This window comes from Danio rerio, chromosome 6 (genome assembly GCF_049306965.1).
Source record: "Danio rerio strain Tuebingen ecotype United States chromosome 6, GRCz12tu, whole genome shotgun sequence".
Lineage (NCBI taxonomy): Eukaryota > Metazoa > Chordata > Actinopteri > Cypriniformes > Danionidae > Danio > Danio rerio.
The window spans coordinates 13,218,634-13,246,101 of NC_133181.1; the positions used below are offsets into that span (position 1 = coordinate 13,218,634).

At 36.2% G+C, this 27,468-nt stretch overlaps 1 protein-coding gene across 8 annotated transcripts in view; it reads right to left on the minus strand.

Moving 5' to 3' along the window:
- Positions 1 to 27,468, minus strand: part of pkp4 (plakophilin 4) — a 95,477-nt gene that overhangs the window by 54,719 nt on the left and 13,290 nt on the right. For 4 of the 8 annotated variants that reach the window (XM_017356584.3, XM_068221907.1, XM_684979.10 and 1 more), the window contains exons 2-4: positions 20,625 to 20,761; positions 14,804 to 14,916; positions 1,438 to 1,472 (exon numbers count right to left, since the gene is read on the minus strand). In XM_017356584.3, the coding sequence (XP_017212073.1) occupies positions 1,438 to 1,472; positions 14,804 to 14,916; positions 20,625 to 20,756 (280 nt within the window). In that variant the 5' untranslated portion in view covers positions 20,757 to 20,761. Of the gene's footprint in view, positions 1 to 1,437; positions 1,473 to 14,803; positions 14,917 to 15,045; positions 15,696 to 20,624; positions 20,762 to 27,468 lie in introns of those variants that run through there. The other 4 variants (XM_073953759.1, XM_073953757.1, XM_073953758.1 and 1 more) reach the window with 3 other exon arrangements.

Consider the following 27,468-nt stretch of genomic DNA (forward strand, 5'->3'; position numbering starts at 1 on the left):
ATTAGATTAGTGAGTACTGAAGCCAAATCTGGAGCTTATCTAACAAAATAATTTATGATAATGATTTAAAAACTAGCACACCCAAATTTACAAGTTATAGAAAAATATTAAATACAAATTTAAAAAAGAGGAAAAAAATAAAAGAAGCAAAAACATTGAAAATTTTTGTTGAACTTTTGTAGTTTGTAACTTTGTTTTTGCAATATTTTGCTTTGATTTCATTTTATTATCTTTCAATTTTTAAAATTTGAATGTTTGGTGACCAAAATACGATTTTAATAAATATATCTGTTTAATAAATCTGTTTTGTTTAAATGCACCAAAATACATTGCCTATATTCACTGAGAAAAGGATAAAAAATTTCATTTTCAAAATAGGCTGTACTCAATTATGCTGAGCACTGTTATTTCTGAAATCAAATCAATATTTATGAATTTGTCTAAATGCTTCTTGATTTAAAATTTTTGTATATATTTGGACTAGAAACAAGACGAAAGCTATAAATATGAAATTTTTTTTGTTTGTTTGAAGAAGCTAGTTCTGTCATATCAATGATTTTTTGTACTTTTGTTTGTTTGCTTGTTTGTTTGCAAAGTCATTTTTTCTTAGTGTTGAGAACATTTTAATAACTGTAAGAAGAATTTTTAAATATAAAACGTAACAACCCAGGCTTATTCTGAAAACGTACCACTAAATACATTTCTGAAGAGCGCCAAATGAGAAGGAGCGCTATCCTGATGAAGAATTTGCCCTTTCCTGTGGTTTGTAATGTAATGGGCAGATTAAATGTCTTGATACCTCAGGCTGTTGATGTTGACATTCACTCTGCAGATCTCTCGCACGCCCCCAAACTGAATGTAACCCCAAACCATGATTTTTCCTTCACCAAAATTGACTGATTTCTCTGAGAATCTTGGGTCCATGTGGGTTCCTATAGGTCTTCTGCAGTATTTGTGATGATTGGGATGCAGTTGATGATTACAATCAATAAAATCTACCTTCTACCACTTTTCCAAATGATCAAGTAGAAGTCAAGTTATTATTTGTTGCTCTTACATCTGGGATCGACGGCAATAATTTTGTCTGGTAGGGTATGGTGACTTTAAAATTATTTATGAATGAGGCTTGTCAGAACATTTCAGGCATGTGCAGATTATTTATAGAGCAGCTTTAGGGTACTGTAACTAAACCAAGACCCATACACTGAGCCATAAAAATGAATTCAGGCAGGTTAAGTTCACTAAATGTAGCACAAATATCCACCAGAAAGCATGGTTCAACCATCTATTAGTCATCATTCCAAGCTAGACTATGAGATGCGTACTGTACGTTACGTGACCAAAGTGCTGTCTAAAATGTCATAGTTCTGCTTAGTCTTGTTTACAACAAGTGACAAGGAAGAATAGGAAGAGAAGAAGCAAAGTAGAGGAAAATACCTGCAGATCTCCACAGAAGAGACTTCTCAGAAGAGCTGAAAAAAAGAAAACACAAGAAAGGATGACATAAGAGGAGAACAAAGATGTTCACTGTGCACAAAGCATCTAGGATGTTCTATGAAACAAGTGTCTTTTTTAATTTGGTAGGTCGACTGTAACAGATCTATTTGAAAAAGATTCAAACAGAAAATTGTGAATTTTCTGATTTAAGTGTTAATAGGAACAAACACTTTCATCTTACATGTGAAAACAATAGAAAATAGAGCAGTGGAATGGAAATACGGGTTCTGTAAAAACAATAGATGGTTTAACAGTTTAATTTGTGGAATAATTTGTGAAGCTAAAGGCTGTGAGCTCAGCTTAAGCTATTTACAGTAAGCTACAAACAAAACCAAAAAAAAAAGAACTGAAATGACGTCACTTCGAACTAAATCCAACCAAAATTAAGTTCTTTTGGAAATAATTTACGCAGTTTTAAACAGCCCTCCAAAACAAAATTTTGCGGGGGATTGTGTTTCTATAGAGAAAGTGAAACCACTCGTGATTTAGACGGCCTCGCAAACAACAACAGAACACGACAGATTCTGCTCTTCTTCTTGGGTTTGTGGCTGTTCATCAAGCCAACATTGTTATTATAAGAATTTATTTGTTACGATGTAATGTCTCGGCTATTTATTAAAAAATGGCGCTTCCTTTATTTTCTTTCTCCTGGCTTGTGCTGATATTTCTCTGTAAACCAATAGCGTTAAGCTGTGCATTTATCTCCGCCTTTTTATGCTGTTTTATTGTGCTAGGTACCCTTTGGAGTTCCATTTGAATTACCATTGGTTATTTGTGTTTACACAGTCAGTGGGTGTGTTCTGAAACTCCACCTATTTTGACATGCGTATTCTTTTGCCTCCAAATTTGTTTCTCATTCCATAGTAGTCAGACAGGAAAACAACAACATCATCATCATGAACAAACTGGAGAGTCAAGCAGCAGACCTGGTTTTTATGCCGTTTAGAATTTCTTTTTGCTCTCAAATGAAAAAGTTAATTCTTTCATTTGGTTTGAAGTTTATCGAGGCCTTTAGTCTTTTTTTTTCCAAACTCATATTTTCAATCTTTTTTCTCTTTTGGCAGAAAATGTACATGCCATTTTCAGTGATTAACTCATCCATTAATTTTCCTTCGGCTTAGTTCCTGCTTTATCAGGGGTTGCCACAGCAGAATGAACCGCCAACTAATCTGGCAGATGTTTTACACAGCGGATGCCCTTCCAGCCACAACCCAGCATCATGCTGGGAACAGCCAATAACGTTCAGAGGAAAAATATTTTGTGCATCGCTAATAGAGACAAATTTAAATGGATATTTTCTCAAACATACTACTGAATCATCTTGAAAGTCATGGTAAAGGTGTATTTTTGAAGTCAGCACAAACCAGACAAGATGTAAACTTTGTCAACTGCAAATGTAGGTTGGGATTGTTGGCAAAAAAATTTTAAAAGCACAACTGACACCAAACCACAGCATTTAAAATGTTTTTGTGGCCGTCAAAGCAGAAATAAAAGCTGCAGCTATCTATATCGTTTTATGTTATCCCTTTTACGTTCAGACATCAATTATGCAAGCTTGCTTCATAATATTACATTAATGAATATGACATAAAGGAATTTAGGCTGGATAAGTTTACTAAATTTAGCACAAATATTCTTTAAATGCACCAGAAAGCACCTTAAAGAGTTTGGGGAAGACAAGAGAGAGGTTTAAAACACCAAATATTTACTTGAGATCCAAATGATCAAGTGTAAACAGAGCCAATCTTTGTGTAGTTAGAGCATGACAATAGATGTTGCACTGTTTTCACTCTCTCTCTCTCTTTGCGTCACTAATCACTATGGAACCAGCATATAGTATCTACAGAGCTTGAGAATTCTCACTGATGTTTACCACAGATCACGTCATTTCAACATGGAAAACTACATTGTGGTGGGCGACCTTCACCATGCATAATTAAAACACTTTATATAGAAACCCATTATGAGACTCTTCACCTTGCAAATGCGCCATTACAACAGCATAAAAACACAGTTCTCTTTTTAAGGTATGAAAGTTTTTAAATTAACACCAAACTATTATCAACTGCACCTTTAACTTGTTTTTTAAGGAAATTTGACAGTTAAAAGCTAGCAACATGCATCAATACAGTACCTTTGGTCGCAATACGTCTTTAAAGTAATATTTTTATTAAAGAGAATTAATATTTACAGGTAATTTAAATGTACAGTGTTTTTGTTGCTAGCAAACATTGTTAGTCTTGAGGTAAACAATACAATCACTGCAAGTTAATCCACTGAGAATGACTGATTTGGTAATATTTAATAAAAATCTAACCAATTGGTTAACCATCAAACCATTCTTCTCTGTTGATGTAATTTTGAAAATATGCCTAGCCGCGCCCTTTAACTGTTAGTTAGCTGTGAGTAAAAGATGACAATAAACAAAGACATAAATAAAACCTTTTCCCCCTGCTCAGTTTTCTGTTTCATTTGGAAATTCCAAGCGGCAGCATTCCGCTCTTCCTCATGAAGCCAATACAGAAGTAACTGAAACTGTAATTCGCAATTCATCGACTTGCCTTTGGGGGCTGGCTTCAGGAACTCCAGATGTTCACTGACTGCAATGCTGAATTGGCCAAATTTACAGCTGATAAAAACATGTTTACAGCTTGGTACAAAAGATGGTTTTAGTGCATATAGCTAGTACTACACTTCTTGACAACTGTGGGGGGGTGAATTTTTTTTTATAACTCATCCTTTTTGTTTTTATGAAGTTAGTTTAAGTCTGCATAATTAGGTAGTGTGGCCACTTGGGTGACAGCTAGATCTGGCTGGTCGCCATCTTTCACTGATTCCGGCTGATTAGCCACTGAACTCGGCATATTCATCGTATTTTTGATTTGTTTTATGTGACTTTACACAGTCAATTACCTTTTGGAATTATTTCCTACAATTATCACATAGTATGGCATGCTGTGTGCAATTAATTGTGCTCACAAACCATTCAAGTTGCTTCTATTTCTCAGGTGCGTGAAATTATATACTTATATACCATCTCTATAAATGTATTTGTTTTATAAGATCTTTTATCATTTATTTTCTTTAGACCTGTAATGCACTCCAGAATCTGACCAATTGATTAGCTGTAGGCTATAGAACAGACATCTAAAGCGGCGCTGTTGTCATACAGTGTTATGGATTCCATAAATAGACTTGCATTTACTAACACAGACTATATTTGATAAATTTGGAAGTAATTCACGTTTTCCTTCTGTAGAAAAACATCCTAAGAACAATGTTTAGAGGCTCAATGTATAACAGCAGTGTTTTTAAAAGACTAAACACTTTAATGATATAATGTACAACCAAGCACATGTGGTCAGAACACAAACAAGTCGCAGGTTATAAAGCCTTAAACATTTCTCCCAAAGAAAAGCCTGTCTAAGCAAAATGCTTGCATGTGCCTGTAGCTCCGCCTCTTTGCCCTTGTTTGGTGTCCCCCGGTCAGTGCGATGACGCGCGAACAAAATGGCAATGGCTGGCCACGCCTACTTGTAGCTTAATTTGCGCTCTTCAGAAACCTATGGGTGACTTTACGGATACTACGTCCATATCTTTTACAGTCTATGGGAAAAACATTATTCATTCATTTTCCTTCGGCTTAGTTCCTTTATTCATCAGGGGTCACTACAGCGGAATGAATTGCCAAGTAGTGGGAATCATCCATACACACTCATTCACACACATACACTACGGCCAATTTAGTTTATTCAATTCACCTATACCGCATGTCTTTGGACTGTGGGGGAAACCCACACGAACACGGCAAAAACATGCAAACTCCACACAGAAATGCCAACTGACCCACTGGGACTCGAAGCAGTGGCCTTCTTGCTGTAAGGCGACAGTGCGAACCATTTTTTAATATTTTTAAGTAAAACAGTTAGTGATCCTTGATAATTCATATAATACAAATGAATCTTAGCCTTTCTATGAGAGTCAAAAAAAGCAAATCACACATTGCAAAACTAATACCCATTGTTTCTAGCAATACACTGAGTTTTATAAAGCGAAAGAGCCACAGCCTCAGCCTCAGGCAAAAGTCCTGGAGTGACATTCCTTTTGCAAATAAATCCTTTCTGAGCACTAGTTTTTATGTTTCTCATGGTTAATGTAAAAAAATTAAGAAGTTTTCCTGAAGAAGTTTATTCACTTGATATGCTTTAGAGTAGACTTACAGTCACATTTCCTAAAATTATTAGTTGCTCTAGTAATTTAATAGCGGATTTTTTTGTGTCATTGCATGTTACACAAACAAACTGGTGATTCGGTTATTTGAACCAGAACAGTTCATAAAAAAGAATCAAATTTCCCCATTTGCCTTAGGCTGTGGATTACAAGTAATAATGTTTTTAAAAATCTCCAGTTCCTCGCACAGACCAGCTGTTTTGCTTCATAAGATGTGTATGTGTATTGCTAAAAGCCACAGGTATTTATTTTGCATTTCCTGATATGATACATAATACCTGATATAACATATATTAAATCTCACAGCAATGATCCTGTTGACTTAAAGGTGCCATAGAAAGAAAATCTGGAATAGCTGAATAATAAGTGCACAGTAATAATAAGTGTACAGTACGTGACATAAGCTTTAAACAGCTGTGTTTTATTGTTTCATGTAAATCCTGTAAGTGTAAAATGCTAAATGAAAAAAGACTCTGAAGTTACTCACAGGATTATTAATAAGCACACCCCAGCAGCATTTGATTGACCACCACGTTTTCTGATGAAATACAAACAATGTTCTTTTTTTTTTTTCTGTGAGTATTAAAACTGCTGGATCATGTTAGAAGAGCTCATTAATAATCATGACCCTTCCACATAAGGTAAATAACCTAGGGTAATTCATCATAGGGTCTCTATTAGGGTTGAAAAAGTACATATAAAAAAAGTACATATCAAAAATGGCACTTGCTGTACCTAAGCCACATGCCTTCTATTTAGATATCAGAGACCAATTTAAACTCATTAGGCCCTATCATACATTCAGCACAATAAGATGTGAATGTCGTGGTTTGTTGCTATTTCTCAGACCAGCGAAACCCTTATTTTCACATTTTGCACCATGTTGCTTAAATAGCTAATTCATTTGTGCTACTTTTTGGACTCATGGGTGTTCAGGTTTAAAAAGGAGGTATGTTAAGGCGCATTGTTGATGCATTGCTATTTTGAGGAACTGAAATAGACTGCGCCAAAGACCATCTTAAAGTTGCTCTAAAGTCCAGCGCAGAGCATGTTAGTTTTGCAGGTCCAAAACGCTTAGACATTGCTTAATACACACAGGATGTACAGCAATACACAAATATCTTTACATATGAAAACAAATTAAAGAAATTAAATGATTATTTTCTACATAAATATAAAATCCACTGTCCCCATGCCTTCTTCAAGTCAGGGGGGCTTTTTTCAGTTTATTCATGAAAATTTGCATTTGTATAATGTTATTCATTCATTCATTCATCAACTGAGCACAACACAACCTTCTTGCTGTGAGGCGACAACACTATCCACTGCGCCACTGTGTATTATTTATTATATGCATATTTATATTTGTTTTAATAAAAACAAGTTTAGATTTGTCCACCTGTTGGGTTTTGAAGATGTATGCATCACTATATGGGGCAGAATAGGACGTGTGTTTGGATATAACTCCGTTTTTTGACCACACTTATTGTTATTATTGTTCATTTATTCGTTTGCTGGAAATTAGAACTGAATTTAGAAATAGTTTTGAAACAAATCTTTGCACTAAACAAACAAAATTAAATATGCAGGCTAATGAATGTCTTTAGTGAAGTAAGTACAACACCATTTCATTATCCACGAAAGTAAAGGAGTAAAGAGTAAAAGTAAAATAAAAAGAAAGTAAAGAGGCCGAATGGAGGAGGCTTTTTCTGTATCATCGCGATGCAGATGGTTTGTTTAACTGTTTTCTCACTAGTGAAGCATTCAGTTTTTCCACTTACAAAGCCCGCCATGTAAATAGCAAATGCACCATGCCAAAATGCAACTAACTTTTAAAGAGAATTGGAGATGAGATTCTGGTTGGTTTAATGGACGTTATGCTCAATAAACACCCATATCTCATTAAGAGAATAAGCACAACCCTCTTATCATGCGCTGGGGCGCAGAGCGTATTTTTCCGTCCTTAAAATAGCAAAGTGGATTTGGACACGCCCTTAATACTTTTGTGCCATGCACTTTAGACTTTGTGCCTAGATTGTTAAAATAGAGCCAAGGATTAACCACAGTCTAAAATCTTCTTTAATGTTCTAAAGTTCTACACATACAATTATTAATAAGGCTCATCAGAGACTGTTTTATTGTGGAAGCTCAACTCATTTAATGTCGAGAGAGTTATTCTTAAGACCTTATAATTTGTTTTTTGAAAGTATTTGTTCCTATTATTTTATTTGTTGTTTTTCCTCACTGTCTATAAATAAAAATAGCTGTCTTCAAGGAATTGTAAAGTTGGGCTCAAAAATTCTGACATCACACACCCCTTAAACAATTATTTTGAGTGGATGCCCCTTGGGCAACATGTAAGGACAATAAGATGTTTTACAAATCTTTATACATTTACTTTTGTGTCCAAAGCAATTTGTTTACATAACAAATGTAGTCAATCGATGGATCGATGGACAGAGTTAGACCTCTTTCTTGACTTCACACAGAAGCAACGCGTGCAGCATGACATCACTTTGTTGCAGAGACGCTATGACGTGTCGGATCAGGTTTCAGTATCGGTAGATACTTAAAATCAATTGACTCTGACTTAAGAGGAAAAAAAACTGATCGAGACATCCCTAATTATTATTTTGTTTTTTTTATTATATTTATTTGATTTTATTTATTTTATTTTCGGCTTAGTCCCTTTATTAATCTGGGGTCGCCACAGCAGATAGAACCGCAAACTTATCCAGCACATTTTTACGCAGCGGATGCTCTTCCAGCCGCATCCCATCTCTGGGAAACATCCATACACACTCATTCACACTCATACGGACAATTTAGCCTACCCAATTCACCTGTACCACATGTGTTTGGACTGTGGGGGAAACCGGAGCACCCTGAGGAAACCCACACAAACGCAGGAAGAACATGCAAACTCCACACAGAAACACCAACTGACCCTGCCGAGGCTTGAACCAGCGACCTTTTTGCTTGTGTACTTGATGTGTTGGTATTTATTGTGTTAAGTGCGTCATTCTTGTTATATGTGAAGCACCATATCATGTCACAATGTGCTTCCATAAAGGAAATTAATAAAGCTTTAAACTAAAAAAAAACATTATCTACATAAAATGTCACTTCTGAGTAATCTATCACTTTACAACTACAAATGCATTGTATATAGACAGAGTAAAGACAACACACTTTTGTCTTTTGTGTATCATGCGCTCGCCATTTGGCCATGCTCATGACAAAAGACTATTAAAAATTGAAGGTAAACTAACTGTTGCTTTGTTGATGTGTTATTCCATGAATAATACCATGCGTGTCTAAAAGTTGGCCATCAGCTGTTTCTATTCCTAGTTATTTTTCACACATATACTTATGCGGAACACAAATGGCATCCGTTTGGTAGAATGGGCCCTCATCTCATCTTCCAATAAGTCAATGAAAAGCAAAAAAGATCCGCTCCATTTGCCAGGCATTAAGAAACCATTACCAGGGAACATCAATCACATTGTTACAGTCTACTAACTGCCGCGTTCATCTCTCTGACACAAATTTTCAAATCCTAATCACAGGGTATTAACATACTTGTGCATTTGCAGTCGGAATAGAAGAAGATAGAATTGACAAGATAGGAGTGAATTTGGTTGAATAAACAACAGAATGTAGATGCCACTGTCTTAAACCGGCAGACGAGTGTGTGCTAAAGGCTGCCAGAAAGCGTCACCATCTGCAAAGGAGGGGTCAAAGGACACCGGTCATCAGGGTACAGCGACAGCTGACGGGGACAACAGGAATTCCATGTAGAGAAAGGTTAAAGGTAACGGGTTGCATGAAGAATGGCAGCTACAGTGCTCAACATATGTGAGTAAACCCCTCACAAATCTTTTATTTACATAAATATTTCTAAAGAAAGCTTTACAATATTATATTCAGGCCCATAGCCAGCCTGTTGAAAGGAGTGTTTCGTTTTAGGAGAGCTTTCTGCAGTTATACGCCTGATTTTCTATTATATTATGACATTTAAACACTGCATTTTAGTGACATTTTAAGCAGTTTTTAGCTAAATTAGCTTGTCAGATGTTTATGTGAACCACACTTTCTGGTGTACCAAAATGTTTCCTAAAGATTTAGAATAAAGAAATATATTTTAAATCCAAATGTATTACATCATATATTATTAGAAACAAAAATAAGAATCTGTTAAAGTCTGTGGCCTAATGTCATTTGTTATGCAAATAATGCAAATGTTGCATTTAAAAAAAACCATTGTTAGCAAACTAAATTTTCAAGTTCTATCATTACAAACATAGTTCATTGATTTGGCGTTTCGTAAATCTATCAAACCAACTAACATTAGTAAACTGCATGGCAAACTTGTACGTTTCCAACTACACCTGTACAGCTGTAGTTAGAAGCATAGTTCCGGACTGTGTTCTATTCCCAGTTATCATCACTATGCCCTATTCATTTAGAACTTTCCAACATTTACACTTGTAATGATTAAAAAAAAAACCATTAAAGTCATCTCTTTTAGGTGTGATTTGCTTTTAAAGTATTTTTACAGTTCAGTTTTACCGATCTTCATTTTGAAAATTGTGTTCTCTTAGTAGTGCACTTTTAGGCTATTTTGAACACAGCCGTGGCTCTTGATGAAAGCTATAGGTGACCTATTATTTAAAATTTAGAATTTACATTGCGTCTCCAAAGCTTGTGAAAACAAAAATATATAGCACACATTAATGCTTTTAATTTATAGTTGGTTATTAATTAAGAAATGTGTCTGTACTGTATATGACATGGGTCTGTTGGGTAGAACATTTCTGCAGTGGTTTAAATGTGTCAAATTGTAAAAGTAGACTTTTCAAAAAATAAATAATCAATATCAAACTTAATAATAATAATAATAATAATAATAATAATAATAATAATAATAATACATTAATAATTGTTATTGTTATTGTGGCCTACTGTAAATTACAACCATTAGCCTAACGATTTATATGATTTATATGAGATTAGCTCAGTAATTTTTTGTTTTGGAATAGAATATGCAATATTCTTAATAATATTTGTAAAGGAAACACTGTCCCTATTTGTGCTGTTTACATATATTTTCATTAATATAAAAAACGAGTGCATGTTTTTACCAAAACTAATATTGGATTTTTATCTCTAAAGAAATTATTGCTCCACCTTGTTTAGAGCATCATTATGGGCATTTTACGCTATAACTAACGTGGTTCAAATCATGGATCTGCGACAAAGTAACTACGGTTTTGGCAAACACTCGTCACTACATGGTTCTTTTCCCAAATGATGCATTGTACTATGATAGTTCAGCCTTGAGTTATGTCGTTGTTTGGGAAACGCACCCCTGGCCAGCACATTTAACTTTCCTTAGTCAGAATTTGGCCATTTGAATGACAAAAAAAATCTAACATAATAATAATAACAACAATAATAATATTAGAGCTTCATGATTTTTCTAGCATTTCTTGTAAAAGAAATACATTTGAAAATTCATGCTACCAACAGTTGCCAAATTAGTGTTAAAGTTAATCTTAAAATGGGCCGCTTCACATCTTTAATATGGTGCTTCACATCTTTTATTGATCATTCCTTGTTTTAAGAATAAGTCCAAGATTTAGAATAAATGTTACTTGTGAAATGTTTTCTCCATTTAAAAACAACTGATTCGCTTAAGTCACGCCGAAGTGACAGCCAGCATAGGATTCCGCTTAGTTTTAAAGCCTTTTTTGATTAATTATTTTTCCTATTTACAATGGCATAGCAGTAAAAATAGGAAAAATGAACTCATGTATGGGACAAATTCTGGACTTTTTATAGTAAGGGGTGGGTTTTTCAATCCATCCGAACCCCCCCTGGCTACAGGCCTGATATTTGTGCATATACATTTGATTTGTGGCGAGGCAGTGGCGCAGTAGTTAGTGCTGTCGCCTCACAGCAAGAAGGTCGCTGGTTCGAACCTCGGCTCAGTTGGTGTTTCTGTGTGGAGTTTGCATGTTCTCCCTGCCTTCGCGTGGGTTTCCTCCGGGTGCTCCGGTTTCCCCCACAGTCCAAAGACATGCTGTACAGGTGAATTGGGTTGGCTAAATTGTCCATAGTGTATGAGTGTGTGTGTGGATGTTTCCCAGAGATGGGTTGTGGCTGGAAGGGCATCCGCTGCGTAAAAACTTGCTGGATAAGTTGGCGGTTCATTCCGCTGTGGCGACCCTAGTTTAATAAACGGACTAAGCCGACAAGAAAATGAATGAATGACATTTGATTTGTCAGTATTGAAGCCAAATCTAGAGCTTATCTAACAAAGTAACTTATGATATTGGTTCAAAATTAGTACAACCAAATTTATGTTAGAGAAAAAATATGAAAAACTAAATATTTTTAAAGAGCAAAATTCAAGAGAAACAAAGAAATTGTTGACATTTTTGTAAGTTTGAACTTACAAAACTACATAAATTTAAATGTATTATCGTTTCATTTCTAAAAATTTTTGGTGACCAAAATGTTATTTTAATAAATTATCCAATTAATAAATCTGTTTTGTTCAAATACACCAAAATGTATAACCTATATTCATTGAAAAATAGATAAATGGCATCATAATGGGATGTGCTCATTTATGTTGAGTAGTGTATAGGACCTTCTTTAAGCAAAAGGAAAAAAAATGGTCTGTATACTGCGGCAAAACAGCAGAAGCCATCTGAAAAAACAAAACAGACACTCCTTCACAGGAGAGGAGAACAAACAGGGCAGCTGACATGTGTGCACACACACACACACACACACACACGCACGAAGAGTTCACTGTGGCAACGCACAAGACGAGCAAAAACTCTACTGCAGTTTAACTAGACAGTACAGTAAATAAATCTGTCTGAAGCGATGGCTACAGCAAACGTCTCTGATTTATCAGGAGAGCTCTTTCCATGACATTCATTAAGTGTGAAACTTTCACAATACCCTGAAGCTTGAATGTGCTTATTGTAAATTGACAAACACCCATTTCCCATGAAGTAATTATTCAGTGGGGAAAGAGATGACGGTTTGTGCATCGCTGCACGCGTGTCCTTCATACTGACACACACAACACACAAACACGAAGCACAGAACAGTGAGTGTTGTGTTTCTGTACAGTATATGAGCACAGACTATATACTGTTACATACAGTCAAACGTGTCCTTCACGAATGATCCAAAATGTGTGGAGTGGGTGGTTTAAATGCGACACATAAGAGACATTTAAAAGCTTTAAATGCTATCACTGAAGTTCGATAATTGAGGCTTGTAAAAGCGATGTAAATTTGTGCATAATTGTTGTTCAAGTCATGAATAATAATTCCGTGAAGTGACATTAGCCAGAACTGATTAGCATAAAGGTGGATGTTTGTAGGTGAACAGTGAACACCAGATATACTGTATAAATGAACGATAATTAACTGCTGGGGATGTACATGGTGAGATATTTGAGTGAATATTAAAAGGGGGATTTATAAGGATTAAAAGTCTAAAGTGTAACAGCTTTAAATGATGCTTTTTTTCCTATATATTAAAATATGTCCTGTTTTAATTGCTGTTTAATTCTGTGAAAGAGAGTCCAAAATAATGACCGTTAATTGAAGATTTCAACTAAAAATGTACTTCAGTGTAACAACAGATTACTTCATACTATATACTTCAGGCATAGTTAGAACAAGAATCATTTGATGACATATTACTGATATATAATAACATATTGGGTGACACGGTGGCTCAGTAGTTAGCACTGTTGCCTCACAGCAAGAAAATCACTGGTTCAAGTCGCGGCTGGGCCAGTTGGCATTTCTATGTGGAGTCTGCATGGAGTCTGCATTAGTTTCCTCCGGGTGGTCCGGTTTCTCCCACAGTCCAAAGACATGCGCTATAGGTGAATTGAATAAACTAAATTGGACGTAGTGTGCGATTGTGTGTGTGAATGTGAGAGTGAATGGGTGTCCCAGTGCTGGGTTGCGGCTGGAAGGGCATCCACTGCATAAAACATATGCTGGATAAGTTGGCGGTTCATTCTGCTGTGGCAACCACTGATAAATAAAGGGAATACACCAAAAAAAAAAAAAAAAATTATAATTAACAAAATTCTGTGCAGAAATAGTTATCGGTAACTCAAAACTGAAATTAACAGTAAAACAATATATGAATTGTCACCTGAAATAAAACAAACATTAACTAAAAGAAAAGACAAATATTATAATATAATCAAAATAATAATATTGGAAAAATTATACTAAAATGGCTCTACTGAACCATCAAGCTGTAAAACATTTTAAAAAGCATGCTAGAAAGGCCAATTGACACATAATGTGAGTAAAATATAAGACAACTTCCTTTTCATTTCCACCATTGGTAATTATATACTGGTTAAAAACCAAATCAACAACGGTAATCAAATATTTACAATCACGCGCGTGTTTCGAAGGGAAAAACATGCTCAGCAGGCCTCATGGTAATCTTGCAAAGCAGTACAGATGTTCTTGTAATAAATGCATACGCCATCTATTAATCAAAACTTGCACAAAAGACATCAAGAACCAATGTTTGACATTGCAAAGCTGCATTTTTTTTATTCAAACGCAAAAGTAAAAAGCCAAACTCTCTCTAAAACTGCTATATAAGCACATTTCTCACACAAAGCTGTTGCACGATGTATAAAACAATAGACCATTTTGAGGGATGTAAACAAAAACAATGGTCTCAACGTATTTTCTGTTTGTCATTTTTAATTTCTATAGCTTCTGAGAATCCAAAAAAGAGCCATATATTGATAAATAATGTCATGATAGCGGTTTTACCATTAAGTTATGATTGAGTTGTTTCTTGTTACAGACATAAAATAGTTTGATAACAAGCAGGAAATGTTTATGGGCCAATGACATCACCACATTGAAATGGTCTATACTTTAATGATCCCTACATTTCAATGAGGTAACACTAAAGGCAGATTTTCCTTTTCAGAATAAGCTTTTCCTTTGAACCTCTGAAAATTCAGTCAAATTGAATTTCGTTTTTCAGAACCGCTGCTTACCTGTCACTTGCAGCACCTGGAGACTCCGCCCCCAACCTGCATCGCTCCAACTGATTGGCTACAATCTGTCTCTCCTCCTCGAGTTCTCTGGTAAGCCGTTCAAATTGGAGCTCCTTTCAAAAAGACATAAAAAAAGGTCACCGTCGCTGTCTTCTATCATTAAAAAGATCCATAACATGCCTTCAGCACACACTTTATACCCACTTTCTGTTATTACATTAATTTAGCATCAAAATGCATACATTTAATCCTGAACTTCCATCCTGACTTGCTGCTCTTTGCTTCTCAATTTGTGGCCTCTTGCTCTGTCCCTGAAGCCTTGGTCTCTGTGTATGTGTGTGTGTGCAGTGCATGTGTGTTTGTTTATGTGTGTGTGTAAGAACACACACACACTGCACTGTTGGCCTGCCTCTCTCTAATAGAGACAGACTCGTTGATGCAGCTGCCCTTAAAGGAGACACACACTAGCTATGTTCCATCCACATAGTTTTATGCGCCTTTTAGGCCATTGTATGAAAAAACGCTGAATGAAAACACCACGATGCACATAAACTCAGAAAATGTGCATAAAAACATTTCTGCTCAATTCAGTCTGATATAAGCTAGCTGCTTATCAGATTAAAAGATATGCACATCAACACATTTGCTAGGTTTCCATCCCAAATACACTAAATCAAAATATTGCACAAAACATTTGAGAATAATGCACAATTTCCATCCTTTGTGTTTGAGAGGATTTAAATCGTCACTTCCTTGGAAACCACAGCATTATATTAATTATCCTCTGATGATAAAATTTAACGCTGTTCCTAGGTAAATGACATGACCCAGCTGTAAAGACAATGGATTTACTCTCAGTGTAATTTAAAAATGGTTTACTAGATTTTGTGAGCAATTTTACATAAACCTTTTTATTTTTGTATTTTAAAATGGTGCTTTCTGTGTTGTTATTTGCACATTTATTGATCTGGTTGTTGCACACGCAAATAAGTCTTACAACAAATAAGATATAACAAATTTACAAATGAGATTTTCTGTAAACTAATGGCATTCGGCAGCGAGTCTAGCTGCGCACTTTTGGTACCGTACTGCACTCCAAAAATTATTTAAAATGAACTGAAACCAGGGCCGGCCCGTAGCATAGGCAGTATGGGCAAATGCTAAGGGCGCTGTACATTCAGGGGGGCGCCAGAAATAAGCGCGGTAAAGTTGGTTTTGTTCTTGATATTCCTGACACATTCAGTGATATACGGCAATAACTCAAAAACCTCTTACCCTAAAATGATCGAAAGTGTGTTTCCTACAAAAAGACTAAGCTGGTTATGTTTCAGAGCTGTCTTTCTTTTTTTTTTTCGCTCGACATTATGACCACAGCTCTGTTTAGCCGGGAGAGTGGAGCTCTCAGTAAGGGACCGTCGGAAAAGTGCTTATTTTTTTCGTTTTTTTTTTTTTTTTTTTGCTCTGTCCTGCGTGTTTTATTTTAAACACAACTAATTTTCTCTTAAATGAGCACAAACAGTTACTAAAGTAGTCGAATGCTTCATTCATTCATTCATTTATATAGATCTGTGCATTCTTACATTAACATCTTTGTTTTTAAACAAAACACAAAGAGATTCATTTGCTGCTCTTCACGAAATAACTATAGTAACTTTAATCGATATAGTAACTTTAATACAATTAAAAGTACATTTTATAGCTTTATTTAATTTCTTTATAAGCCATTGTTTTTAATAGGTTAAACCTTTTTTATTGTCAATATTTTCTAATGTTTGACAAGTATTCTATCATTTGAAGCTATTTGTTGTCCCAAATTTTTTACATCCCAACGTTGACAGATATGGCATAACATTTCTAATCAATAAATATCTATAGTGCTATCTGTTAGTTTTAGCGTCAGCTATAGTTATAGAAGTGCATAGATGTTATGGAACATAGTAATAGTAATATAATTACCTCCATCATTACTTCCTCAAGCAAATGTGTAAATATTACATATATTCAGCAATAACGTTAATTGCATTGGCATATTTATCTGATGTTTTTCCAGCTTGTAGTAGTCGATCAAAAAGCTATTTAGTTTCTTATGACTATACACTGGCAGTGGAATTTACTGCGATGTGACGGGGCGCCACCTGAAATCTTGCCTAGGGCGCCCAATTGGTTTGGGCCGGGCCTGACTGAAACAACACAATTCTTGAGATTTTTTGGGACAACTTAATTGTTGTATGTTCAATCCACTTAAACGCTAATTCATTCACTCATTCTTTCATTCATTCGTTCGTTTATTTATTCATTCATTTTCCTTCGGCTTTTGTCATTCGCCACAGCAGAATGAACCACCAACTTATCCAGCATATGTTTTACACAGTGGATGCTCTTCCAGCTGCAAACCAGTACTGGGAAACATCCATAGACAATCATTCAAACACATGTAAAAAAAAATGCAGGGTTCGGCATATTTCCTTCATGTTGCCCCAACACAAATCGATTAAGTTAACTTGATTGTTTTTGCAAATTTAAGTAGGTTGAACATAAAACAAATAAGCTGTACCCAAAAAATCTCAAGAATTGTGCTGTTTCACAACAACTCAGTGAATGTCCTTGAGTGGCCCAGCCAGAGCCCAGACATAAATCCTATTGTACATCTCTGGAGAGTTCTGAAAAGGGCTGTACACTGTCGCTTAACATCCAACCTGATAGAGCTTGAGAGGCACTGCAAAGAGGAATGGACAAAAATTCCCCAAAACAGGTGTGCCAAGCTTGTGGAATCAAATTAAAAAAGAATTGAGGCTGTAATTGCTGCCAAAGGTGCATCAACAAAGTATTGAGCGAAGGCTGTGAATACTTACTGTACATGTGACTTGTCAGGTTTTTTATTTTTAATAAACTTGCAACAATTTAGAATTTTTTTTTTCCATACTGTCATTATGGGATATTGTGTGTAGAACTTTGAGGAAATAAATTAATTTTATCCATTTTCCGCAGCATTTACTTTCCGGATGCACTGTAAATGCATACTGTACTGTACTGTACCCAACCATGCCGCTCAGTGGAAATAAACCATAAAACAAGCGCACCACCAACCTTGCTTTCATGGCTCTCGGCCCCACCTATACTTCTCACAGCTACTGTATACCAAGCTAGCCAATCACAGATCTTGTACTCTGCTTTGCCTTAGGTATGTAGTCAAATTTGTGAAGGGTTCATGTCAGAGTATGGTAAAAAATATGCGACTATACAAAGGCTATATATTGGACCTACTGCATGCACTCGACGCAGAAGTATCACTTGACCTTAACCAGTGGATCTGTCTCATCTCACACCATCTAAAATGTTGTGTAAATAATCCTAAAAACACCTCAGCAAAAGTTCATGCTCAAAATGATTTTGAATAATCATAAGACAGTCCTAGAACGGTCTTACACAATCATTTTCCCAAACCCCAGGCACTGTATCAAAACACTTGACAAGATAACATGACAGAGTTTGATACTGTGTGTCATCTGCCTCTCTCGCAAAATGCACTTAAAGGGATAGTTCACCCAAAAATGACACTTTACTCACTCTTTACAATCACTCAAGTGACTCCAAGTGGTTCCAAATCTGACTAAGTATGAAATATGAGTTTCTTTATTCTGTTCAAAACAAAAGAAGCCATTGACTTCCATAGTAGGAAAGACTGTTATTAAGGAAGTCAACGGTTACAGATTTCTAGCTTTCCTCAAAATATCTTCTTTAGTGTTCAACAAAGGAAACCAAACAGGTTTGAAACATGTGAAAGGAGAGTAAATAATGACAGAAGTTAAATTTTTGGGTGTACTATTCCTTTAAATGGCTTCCTCATTTGCATAAATAAATACATATTTATTATTTATGCTAATTTCAAAGGAAGTGATGATTTTACTGTCTTGAACACATGAGAGCGCGTAAACAGTGCTTTATTCAGGAGTGCTTTAAGCAATTATTCAATTTGGCGCATTAAGGAAATTCGCAGCTCTGGATGGAAACAAAGCTGCCCTCTCCTCCCCACACACACACACAAACACAAACACACACACATATAAACAAGCGCACATTGCTGCTGTATTGGCTACAGTGGTCTATTCAGTATTGCGTCACTGCATATTTTCATGATTGCATGCCATTGTCGGATTCTACAGCACGGTATTAGCTCAGAAATAGATATTAAATTCTGAAAGTGCTGCAGGTTTCAAGCAGGCAAGCGCTAGAATGGGGTTGCAATTAATGTAGCCAATGAAAAGGGGAGATTATTGAGTGTTGTTCTCCAGGCGAGATAAGTCAGGCAATGGCTATCTGCCTTGTGCCATGCTGTGAGCTACCAGCTGTACCAGGCCTCTTCTATTCAACCTATTGTTCAGAGTGACAATACTTGCCTATGTCCTGATTCTGTCCAAGAGGAGCACAAAGAAAAGACAAGACTTGACCACACAAATCACTGCACACTCACACACACACACACACACACACACACACACACACACACACACACACACACACACACACACACAAACACACACACACACACACACACAGACACACACACACACACACACACACACACATACAAGCAATGAAATGTTTCTACGCTCCTGGTGAAACATGTTAAGCCTGGTAATGGGTTGAAAAGTTGGATTTTAACAAAGTTAATGAAGGCTATAAGTGCTGACATGTTTGTAATCATTAGGCTAATCGCTTAATTAGTAATTTTCATGATGTTGATCTGTGACAGCCATTTAGAGATTGAAGCATTAGAGATGTGGGAAAACATGTAATAAGTAAAATTAGAAATAAAAATGTTTAAATTCTCTCTAAACTAAATTTATGAGAATAGACAAATAATCTACTTAATAATAAATAAAAAAAAATTAAAATAAAATACAAAATAAAAAAAATATAAAAAAATAAAATTAATTTAATTTAATAAAATTACATTTTTATTTTGTATTACTTTTTATTTAGTATAAAAATTAATACAAAATAAAAATACTAAAAAATTAAATAAAATATATAAAAAAACTAAATAATAGAAAATAAAAACAAAACACAAAACAAAAGAAAAGAAATTAATTAATAAAATAAGAAATAATTTCATTTCATTTCATTTCATTTAAAAAATAAAATAAAACAAAATAAAATAATAAAAAACACAAAACAAAAAATAAAAAACTAAACTAAATAAAAACAAAACAAAAAATTAAAACAACGCAAAAATAAAAACAAAAGATAAAAACAAAAACAAAACAAAAAACAAGAAACAAAAAACAAAACAAAAAATGCAAAACAAAGCAAAACATATAAAACAAAACATGATTTTAAGAAATAGGCAAATAATCTAGTTTAATAAAATAAGATAAAATAAAATAAAATAAAATAAAATACAATAAAATAAAATAAAATAAAATTAAATTAAATTAAATTAAATTAAATTAAATTAAATTAAATTAAATTAAATTAAATTAAATTAAATAGCAACTTGGCCAAATCAGTCATTACCTACACTTAAACCTCACATAAGAAAAATGGAATATGCAAATCTTCATCTTTAAATTTGCTAATGATATAATCAAAAAACACTAATTATCTGCTCTAATATTCTATGTCGACCGTATATCCCTGTCCCCAAAGTGAGCTCCCCCAATCCCCACCCAAAAATTAATAATGCAAATATGACTTATACCTAATTAGCGCAAGCCTGACTCAATTGGTCTCCAATCTGTAGCCACTCATGTTTGAGCTGCTATTAAGATTACAGCTCTCCACAGTCAAGACACTGGCAGATGGAGGCGGTGCACTTTACCTGCTCTTTAACCGAGGCCAGCAGGTTGGTGGTGGTGGTGGTGGTATCAGTCGCCATGTTGTTGTTGTTGGATCTTCCCTCGCCGCTCAACACCTCCCTTTCCTCCACAGGGCTTTGCCTTGGAGTAGGCATTTCCCCTGCGCAAATCAACACACAAACACAGCCGTTAGCATCTATACGCAGTGTCACTGATACTGTATTATTTCAGTGCTTTGAAAAGACAGTCCAATATAACAACCCCTCAACATCATTCTATTCAGTTTAATATAGACTTTTTGCCTACTCCAAGGCAAAAATATACTGATGTTTGCTTACAAAGTGACTTCTAGACCTTGCTCCTTCTTATCTGCTCTCACTTCTGCAGATCTATGTGAAACTTGCGTTCTGTGAATGAACGTCGCCTCGTGGTTCCATCCCAAAGAGGGAAGAAATCACTTTCGCGAACGCTCACGCTCAATCTGCCCAGTTGGTGGAATGAACACCCTAACTGCATCAGAACAGCAGAGTCACTCGCTACTTTCAAGAAACGACTAAAAACTCAACTATTTAGTCTCCACTTCACTTCCTAATCTGCAATTGCCTCTCTGAATATCACACTAACTGTACCCCAAAAAAAAAAAAAAAAAAAAATACTAATACTACTAATACTTCCCTTCTTAGACTTTACAGACCTGAAACTTGCCTATAGCACTTATTCATTGTTGCTCTTAGTTGTGTAAAATGCTTCCTTGTCCTCATTTGTAAGTCGCTTTGGATAAAAGCCTCTGCTAAATGACTAAATGTAAATGTAAATGTAAATATCATAACACTCACAATATAACTGTTTTCAAGACATCCCTAATACAGTTAATCATCTCTCTGTGCAACAGAGGTTTTGTAAAATTGAAGTCAAAGAAATGTGAATTTTTCAAATATTTTCTAAATGATGTTTAACAGAGCAAGGATTTTTCCACATACTTCTTGTAATAGTTTTTTTTTTCTTCTAGAGGAAGTCTTGTTTTATTTCAGCTAGAATGAAAGCAGGTTATTTTTTTCTAAAAACCATCACTACTTAATGAATATTATATGTTCTTCGGAAGAGTGTTCTTGCGTTATGATGCTATTATAGTGTCATTCTGGCATTGCATAATGAGTGGCATACAATGGTCTTAAAATGACAATAATATCATTTAATGCGATACATTTTGTGCAACATATATTGTAGGGCTGTGCGATTTGGCCTAAAATCTAAATCCTGATTAATTGTAAATTTTAACTGGATTACGATTAATGAACGATTATTTTATTCATTTATTTTTTCACTGACAAGTTTTGTATAGTAAATATGCTCATATATTGCAAGTGAGATTAGACAACATTTGTAATTGAAATAATGCCATAAAGATCAGATCTGGCAGCAAAGTGTTGAACATTTATCAGTTCAGCAGGGTCAAGTGACACGTGGAAAAATACCATCCATTTTAGGTTCTGAATGTCAGTTTCGGTAACCTTTCAATTAATCACCCAACCCGTGATATACTGTACAACAAAAATTTAACAACGTGACATGCTTACATACATATAATCACTGTCTACACAATAGTTTTTTTCCATTTGTCTTAGTCACACTAATCACATCTGGTGTGGACAGAATGTAAATGCAAATAAACAAGAGAACCAAACCATAAGTGTGAATATACCCAATATTTTCAGTTATTCCTAATAATTTCCTCATTTTTAAATCTATAAAAACGTCCGAACATAAAAAAGACACCAGAATGATACAAATAAGCAGAACATAACTTTTAAGAAACCTTAAATAAAATAAAGAGTGATGCTTAGATGATGTCAAACCCTTGAAAAACAATATGGCCTTTAGTTCCCCTGGGATTAGATCCCCTGGGAATGTTTTAAAGGGTCACGAAACACCAAAATACATTTTTTTTAGCTGTTTACAGTCATATATGTGTCCTACACTGCTAAAAACACTATTAAGACACATATATTTCACAAATAAAGGGAAAATTGGTTGTTTTTGCGTTATTTCGAGCAAATTTGCGACAAAAAAAATGTTTGTAAGAAACTTTTTTTTTACCCGAGAGCTTTTCGTATCTGCAAATAGTGAAATCCAGATTGCCACTCATCTCATTTTTAAAAAAGACATGGCTTCAGTTTGTGTTGATTGTACTGTCTCTACGGATTTGGTAAATGTGTGATCAGTGCTCTTTGTTTATGTTTATTCAGATGGCAAAGTTAGGTAGCATCGTCAGCAGTACTCTTTCAGTTTTTAAAGACATACCTCAGTCAGAATGACTTAGTTACTAAGTTTACAGTACAGTAATATCACTACAATAATATGGGCTGAAAGATCCTCTCTAAATGCAGCTCTCCAAATGTAAACATGTAAACACCTTAGTCAAACTATTACCGTCGTGTAGGATTTTCGCGGCGTATGGTTTTGGCCACATTTTGTGACAGGATAGTCTATACACACATGTCTGTTTGTCACTATTCTCTTCACCAATGGAGTCTCTGCAACTACCGAGAAATGCAGATTTTTTTTTTCTCTCCCATACGGTGTGCGGTATCAAAAATTCCATTAAAACAACACTCTTCCAGCAGTTCCTCACATCTAATTTCTTGTTTATCATGGGGGGCATGCATGAAATGTTCCTGAATGAAAGTGAAAGTGCCAAACTGCAGTTAAAGTCGACAAATTAAGAATAAAACACCTGAAATTACACGAAACTCCAGAAGAAATGTGTATAGCATGGTGATGCAATGGCGTTAAGGCTGATTTATACTTCTGCATCAAACACCGGCGTATGCTACGGCGCTGACGCATAGCCCTTCGCCGTGGCCATCGTCATCGCTGACGTGCACCTCTCAAAAATTGTAACTACACGTCGCAACAACGCGTATCGCAAGCTCTGTGATTGGTCGGCTTGGTAGCGCTGACGAGTCTGGGCGGGACCAAGAGCCGCGCGAATGGCGCGAGCTGGACGGGAGCTGGACGCGAGCCCAATGGAGCGATTGTTTACAAGTGCGGAGTCCAGTTTAGGTTTGTTTTGTGTTTACCTCATAGTTAAAGTTGTTGCACGTCCGCCGGTTCCTGCCTCAAAATGAGCGCGTTTGAGCCACTTGTACATCTAGGAAGTGTTTAGGAAAAGCAAAACAGCAGAGAAGAAACTCGACACAGAGAAACATTTACACCTCACTGCCCACTGGCGTTTCGGAAGTGTTATTCAGACCAACAGAGACAGCGCGCAGAAGTATAAATGCACAGCTACGTGCGTTGCATGCGCTGTGGGTCACGCCGGTCACTTGACGCAGAAGCATAAACCAGGCTTGAATCGATATTATATCGATATTATATTATATCGATATTATATCGATATGTTATAACATGTAAAATGGGATCATGAAAGGAACATTTAAAAAGCAACTTATGTAAACACGTTAATCATGTTATTGTTTCATTCAGATTAAGGCAAATAATTTGATGACTGATGTTCAAGTAAATGCAGTCACTGTTTATCTCCCCTGCTTCTGTGTTTCTTTTGCCGCTGTAAAAAATCAGTGGATACACGTACTGAAACTCACCTTTTTGAGCAAACCCTTCCCTCTTTCACTGCTTGACACTCCCACCTAAACAAAGCTTGACTCACCCACTTTCCTGACTTTTTTCAAACTAGAGGTGTGAAAACACCCTGCTGAGAGGGGGGGGGGGGGGTCATGGCCCTTTAAGGTTTTATTCTCCAACACAAATAAGACCCACCCATACTGAAATTACAATCTTAAAAAACTGCTTATTCTAAGAAGGTATCTTTCTAATAAGTCACTAGACAAGAATGGTTTGGCAAGATTCCGGCAAGAAAAAAAGTATCATTCAGTTTCGTTTACCACAGGCCTCATTTTACTCTTTAATTGAAAACCCCCGTTATATAAACCAAATAGGAAAAATCTCAAGAGATGTCTCAGCAAAAGTTACTCTTCCACCTTCTGATGTCATCCCTGCACCACTCCCAACCTCAAGTCAACATAAAACAGTAATCGGGTCCATTTTGCTCCTGTAATGTGGCAGGACTTGATGTTATCCACCGGGAATTAATTGGATTGTGGAATTAATTGGCACCCACTTTAAAGGAAACCCACTTAGCCTGGGAAGCTGAAAGTCAAGTTCATCCTCAAGAGCATCTCTATACATATGACTATTGATAAAAGAAGTAAAAAGTGGAATAATGCTTGGTGCACAAGGGCGAGAAACATACATAAAGCATTGGATTTCAGATGCAGTTTTTTTAAGCTGCTAGGAAGTCTTTCTGCCCATTGCAGTTTTATTAGTGGCAAAGAAAGCCTGGAGTTTTTGGCAGCATAACGACAGGGCAACAAGGGATGTATTCCAAAGTGTGTTCCAGCATCCCAGCATGCAACAGCACGACAAGACAACCTGTTCCCTTCCCAGAACCCTCCCCCAACCCGTAGCAAAAAATAGGATGATCGGCAGATGCACTTATTTTCCTGTTCCTGGATGCCTTTAAAGCCTTTAAGATAAAAAGAACGGTCTATTCTTCAGCCATGTATAACTTCGTTTTTTTTGTAGATGATACAAAAAATGAATGAGTGCTAGTGATAAGATGTTCTAGAAAAATAGGATTACATGTTATTAGATACTAATCATTTACCTAATACCATTTATACTGTACTGTGTACATTTCAAATGGTCTGGATAGAACACAACATATTAAAACAGAGCACACAGTCATTTGATATGGGTCTTTAAAGGGGACCTATTATGCTCCTTTTTACAAGAAGTAAAATAAGTTTCTGATGTCCCTAGAGTGTGTATGTGACGTTTAGACTTAAAATACCCCACAAATAATGCTTTAAAAAGGCTTGTACACAACGAAGCGATTTTTGCTCATGTTTATTGTCAGCAACGTATTTTTGAAATGTTTTTCTGCATTCAAACCCAGGCGATTTTTAATGCTGGTTTTATGCTTTAATGTTGTGCCTTTAATGCTGGTTCTCCCCACCCACCGTTCCCACGTGCATGTCAGAGTGTCCCTCAATCTCCGCCTCGGCTGCATCAAATAAACAGCAAAGCAATAGACATGAAGGAAGCAGACTAGAGATCTGCACGGGACTAAATTTTGAATCCCGCACCCGCCAGGTTTTAGCCCGAACCCGACCGCTCCTGCTTATATTAAGAATTTGTTGTCCCGCTGCCCAACCTGCCCCGTTTTCTGCCCGCCGCGCCCGATCCCGCTAAAGATCCCCCAGCTATACAGTCCAGACAGCCAAGCTGTCTGTATAAACACACACACACAGCACCAAGCACACACACACAGACAAATCTTTCTCTCTCTCATTCACGCGCGCGCACTAATAACACACACACAAGCACCAAGCAGACACACAGGCGTTTGCTGTTATATCAACTTAAAGGCTTGTAATACCATGTATCAAGCTTACGGCTGCCGCATCTGGCCCGAATCAATTCGGGCCGGAATCGCGTAGTGAGTCCACAAGCATCCGGAGTCCGGCAGCCGGAGCCGGGCCGAATGGTAAGTCTCCGGCAGGCGAGAATCTAGCCGGAACTGGCCCGAGTGTATTTTGCTATCTGGGAAAGCTCTCTCTCTGTCTCTCATTCGCGCGCGCGAACTAACATACACACACACAAGCACCAAGCACACACACAGGCAAAGCTCTCTCTCTCTCTGTCTCTCTCTCTCTCTCATTCGCATAGCAATATCCGCGATATTGCTAGACAGCCCGCTCCCGTCCCAAATTAAACCCGTTACCGATCGCTCCTGCGATTTATTCGGAAATTTGGAATGCAGACCTCTAAAGCAGACTTTATGTAATGTTTTTGAGAAATACTACAGTAAGAACTTTCCCAATGATTATTTGATGTATTTGTTCTGGAGTTAATTCAAGCCTTTCTGCAATGATGAGTCACACGCTATGACATGACAAAGTTCATGCACACACACAGCACGTTTTTGCACGGCAAATGTGACAGGATACACGTTAATATCCACTGCTGTATGAATATCCTTTATGTTAATGTACAAAATAAACCTGATTTAACATCCACAAATCTGGATTGTAGCGTCGCCTTTTATAATTGTACTGACATGCGGCTGTGGTGATAAAGACGGTAAAATCGCTGTAATTCATTACAAACATGCACTGTTTTAAAAAGGTTTTAAACTTGTAAAACTCACTCTTGATCACATTTGATAATGATTGATGATCACAGAGAGCTGAACAGATCTTTTATTCCTGGTTGCTTTGCGCACATCCTGTTATGTGGACATGATTATACACGTTACTACGGAGACATGTTAGTATGCGACTGTCAACCAAGTCAGTGAGTGGGGAATCCACACTCCTACGTCATTTTGCGGTCAGCCTCAAAATGGGAGGGATTTGGATCCTATTTTAACATCAGGAAATGAAAACGGAGACTTATTGTGTTTTAATTACTCCAATATGACTGTGGACACAGTATAGACTTATTTTACGTGGCCACTATTATTAAAAGCTAAAATGAGGTTGCGGAGGGAAGAAACCCGGACGCATCGCTTGGAGTTAAATAGGAACGTTCTGTACCTGGCTATATATCTTATCAGTGAAGAGAAAGTGACACAAATTTATCATTTCACTGCCTTTCGAGTGACCCGAAGGTCTGTTCTGAATGAATAGTGAAAATAAAAAAGGAAGTCAGACCTTATATTAAGCTAAGTTAAGGGAAATGGCACTAGTTTCTTTCCCAAACACACGGTTTAGATGCCATTTATTAAACTCAAGTTAATTAAATGATTCTTTCACTATATTAGACTTGTTATGTTTACAGTGC